This window comes from Quercus suber, unplaced genomic scaffold (genome assembly GCF_002906115.3).
Source record: "Quercus suber isolate HL8 unplaced genomic scaffold, Cork oak 2.0 scaffold_647, whole genome shotgun sequence".
Lineage (NCBI taxonomy): Eukaryota > Viridiplantae > Streptophyta > Magnoliopsida > Fagales > Fagaceae > Quercus > Quercus suber.
The window spans coordinates 411,531-415,744 of NW_027070088.1; the positions used below are offsets into that span (position 1 = coordinate 411,531).

The 4,214-nt window shown below is 37.9% G+C and overlaps 1 protein-coding gene across 1 annotated transcript; it reads left to right on the top strand.

Annotated features, from left to right (window-relative positions):
• The first annotated feature begins 2,240 nt into the window (after positions 1-2,240).
• Positions 2,241-2,976, top strand: LOC136064212 (uncharacterized mitochondrial protein AtMg00810-like). The gene is made up of 2 exons (XM_065765674.1): positions 2,241-2,664; positions 2,816-2,976. Exons 1-2 carry the CDS (start codon positions 2,241-2,243, stop codon positions 2,974-2,976), a joined length of 585 nt encoding a protein of 194 aa, XP_065621746.1.
• The last annotated feature ends 1,238 nt before the right edge of the window (positions 2,977-4,214 follow it).

The window sequence follows — 4,214 nt, forward strand, 5'->3', positions numbered from 1 at the left end:
CTCGGACAGTCAATCAGGCTTTTCCCCTACTCAATTAGTCTCCGATATCATATCAAAGTAAAACATCTTCCTCGGACAGGTGATGTCCTCCTCGGACTGGAGATATCCTCCTCGGACAGCGATGATTCTCTACCAGGAGGATTCCACTCCACTCTGTGCCTTGCATTCTCCGCATCCTTCTCTTCGGATGTGAAACAGTCCTCTCATGGGTATTCGGCCCATTAACTTGGGCCTGACCCCCTTATCCCCCACAATATATATATATTATAATTTATGAAGATCTTCTTTCGGTTTTTTTTTTTTTTTTTTTTTGGGGGGGGGGGGGGGGTTAGTGTTGGTTTGGTATAATTTGCTTTTGTTGGTTCATGTAACTTAAAAAATGTTAACGTGTGTAGTGTTGTGGGCTTTAGACCCAACTAGATTACTTGTATAACACACATTCTTGTACTACACTCTTACTTGTACTGCACTCATATGTTACAGTTTCTTCAATTCCTTCTCTTGCACTTTGGCATTCTCAACTTGGTCACGCATCTTCCTCTCGAGTACAACAATTAGCTTTTAGAGGTTTGTTAGGTTCAATGTCTACAGAAAATTTTTATTGTGTTTCATGTCAATTAAGAAAACAATTAGTTTTGCCTTTCAATACTAGTGAATCAATATCTACTGATATCTTTGACCTTATTTATTCTGATGTTTGGGGGCCTTCCTCTGTCTCTAGTATTGGTGGGTCTCGATATTTCGTTGTCTTTGTTGATGATTACTCTCGTTATAGCTAGATTTTTAATATGAAACATCGTTCTGAACTATTGCAAGTATATTCTAATTTTGCAAAATGGTTGAAACTCGGTTTTCCAAACACATCAAAATTTTTTGATCTGATAATGCTCTTGAATACACTCAATATACTTTCCAAGTTGTTTTGCATTCCTATGGCACTATTCATCAACTAACTTGCCCAAGTACCTCTCAGCAAAATGGTAGAGCCGAACAAAAACTTCGTCATATTCTTGACACTGTTCATGCTCTCCTTCTCTCTGCCAAAGTTCCTACTCCTTTTTGGGGCGAAGCTACTCTTCATATTGTTCATACTATTAATCGCATTTTAATTCCTGTTATCCAGACTATCACCACCAGACTTGGAATTGATAGTTTGGGTCACCTCTAGACTATCACCATTTTTGCTTCTTCGGTTCTGCTTGTTTCGTTCTTCTTTAACCACATGAGCATAACAAACTTGAGCCTCAGTCAAGGCTTTGTTGTTTTCTAGGCTATGGGAAACTCAAAAGGGGTATCGGTGTTATGATCCTGTCTCTCATCATCTTCGCATCTCTCGCAGTATTGTCTTTTAGGAACATCGCCTCTTTGTTAAACTCTCTCACTTCCGTGCCTCCCTATCTTCCTCCTCTGTATTAGATCTTTTTCTAGATAAAACACATATTCCTTCTGTAGCCGCTCCTGATCCTTCTGTAGTTACTCCTGATTCTCTTGTAGACTTCTCTGTCCAACCACCAGATATCATTGATCACTTTCCTAGTTCACCCTTTAATGAACAGGTGGAAGATGAACAGGTTGAAGACGAGTTACCCACCCCAACCCTGAGCTTGGGTGCCCTGCTCCTGCTCCACCTAAAGATCTTACATAAGACATTTCACCTCGTCACTCAACTCGAGTAAGATCTATTCCTGCACATTTACTTGACTATCATTATTACACTGCCCTTGCTACACTACACGAGTCTCACACCTATCGTGAGACTTCCACTAACCCTTTATCAGATTGCAATGAAAGAGGAACTTTATGCATTATCTAAAAACTATACTTGGGATTTAGTGACATTTTCCCCTGGGAAATCTGTGATTGGTTGTAAATGGATCTACAAGATTAAAACTCGCTTTGATGGGTCCATTGAGCACTACAAAGCTTGTCTCGTTGCAAAAGGTTTTACATAGGAGTATTGGATTGATTATGAAGAGACCTTTGCTCCGGTTGCTCGTATCTCATCTATTCGTGCCCTTTTAGCTGTTGCTGCTGCCAGTAAATGGGACATTTATCAGATGAATATCAAAAATGCATTCCTTAATGGGGATTTAAGTGAAGAAGTTTATATGCAACCTCCTCCTGGTCTCTCTATTGACTCAAACAAGGATTGTCACCTTCAACGTGCATTTTATGGCCTTAAACAAATTTCATAAACTTGGTTTGCCAAATTCAGCTCTACCATCTCTCGCTTGGGTTACATGGCCAGTCATTATGATTCTGCTTTATTTCTTCGTCACACTGACAAAGGCACTATTTTACTTCTCATGTATGTGGATGATGTGATCATAACTGGTGATGATCTCAGTAGCATTCAAGAACTCAAGGATTTTCTCAGTCAGCAATTTGAGATGAAAGATCTTGGACATCTCAGCTACTTCTTGGGTCTTGAAATCACTTATTCTACAGATAGGCTTTATACCACTCAAGCCAAGTATGCCTCTGAACTCTTATCTCGAGCTGAACTCACTAATAGTAAGACTGCTGACACTTCAGTTGAGCTTAATACGCATCTAACTCCCTCAGGGGGGAAACCATTGTCTAATCCCTCTTTACAGACGCTTGGTTGGCAGTCTAGTTTATCTCACTGTCACTCATCCAGACATTTTTTATGTTATTCACCAGGTGAGTCAGTATCTGTCTGCTCCACGATCGACTCATTATGTTACTGTTCTGCGCATTCTTCGATACCGAAAGGGAACTCTCTTCCATGGTCTTTTCTACTCTACTCAGTATCCTCTTATTCTCTGTGCATTTTTTTATGCTGATTGGGCAGGAAATCCTACCGATCGCAGGTCCACCACTAGTTATTGCTTTCTTCTTGGTTCTTCTCTGATTTCTTGGCGAAGTAAGAAACAAACTTATGTAGCCCACTCCAGTACTGAAGCAGAATATCGTGCCCTTACTGATACCACATCTGAGCTCCTTTGGCTATGATGGCTTCTCAAAGACTTAGGTGTGTTTACATCTTCTGCAACTCCTCTTTACTGTGACAACCAGAGTGTCATTCATATTGCTCACAATGATGTCTTCCATGAATGGACTAAACACATTGAGATCGATTTTCATTTTATCCGTTATCATCTTGTCCATTGTGCTCTCAAACTGATCTCAATCTTCTCTAAAGATCAACTTGCAGATATCTTCACCAAGTTACATCTTAAGGGATGCCTTCGTACTTTGGTTGACAACCTCAAGTTGGTCTTATATCCACTTTGAGTTTGAGGGGGGCTGTTAACATGTATAATGTTGTGGGCTTTAGGCCCAACTAGATTACTTGTATAACACACATTCTTGTACTACACTCTTACTTGTACTGCACTCATATGTCACTTATATAAAGGCACTCGTGTATATTATTTCAATGTGAAATAGAATACTACAGATTTCAATATTTCTAACAAAAAATAAGTTAGGTAAAAATACAATTATATCTAAAAAAAATTTAGAAAATTATACATAAACCAAATAAACTATAAGCAATAAATTTTTATTTAGTTAGAAATACTAACTTACATTATGAATGAAAATGTAATATTTAATTACTTATAGAGACTTGAGAAAGTATATTGAGAATTTTTTTTTTTAAATTAAGATATAATTTTACTCTAACCTAATTTAAGTGTACATGTTCTCAGAAGACTTGAACCTTAACCCTTACCCCTCCACACCTCATATGCATTTATACATATAGAGTGGACATCACGCTAAATGTGTGCAGTGACAGAATGAAAATTGCACCCTTTTAGTTGGATTGAAATTTATTTCAGTCTATTGGGTTAAAAATGAATTGACCTCTTACAATTAATTAATTAATTAATTACCCAAGTTAATTAATTAGATCAAATTTCATGCAATAACATGGTAGTACAAATAAATCACCAACTAAACTAAATGCAGTGGAAAATAAATTTGACACAAGTAATTTGTTTACGAATGAGGAAAATCACCGAGGCGAAACCCTACCAGGTGAATTTAAGGTCACCACTCCCAAGAATCTACTATTATCAATTACAAGCAGTTACAAGTATGAGGAATCTTACTAAACCCTTTGGTCTATCCCGAAATATCAATCTACAGTTGAACCCTTACCCCAATACTCAATTGGACTTGTATTGTAATGGCAATCTTTCCGTTCAATACACGAATCTCAGTATGTGACTAACCAATGATGC

Bases quoted from the DNA above. Each gene is read 5' to 3' on its own strand.
- LOC136064212 (XM_065765674.1), top strand. From the start codon at position 2,241: ATGGCCAGTCATTATGATTCTGCTTTATTTCTTCGTCACACTGACAAA. The intron at 2,665-2,815 runs GTGAGTCAGTAT...CTGATTGGGCAG, and splicing joins TTTTTTATGTTATTCACCAG to GAAATCCTACCGATCGCAGG.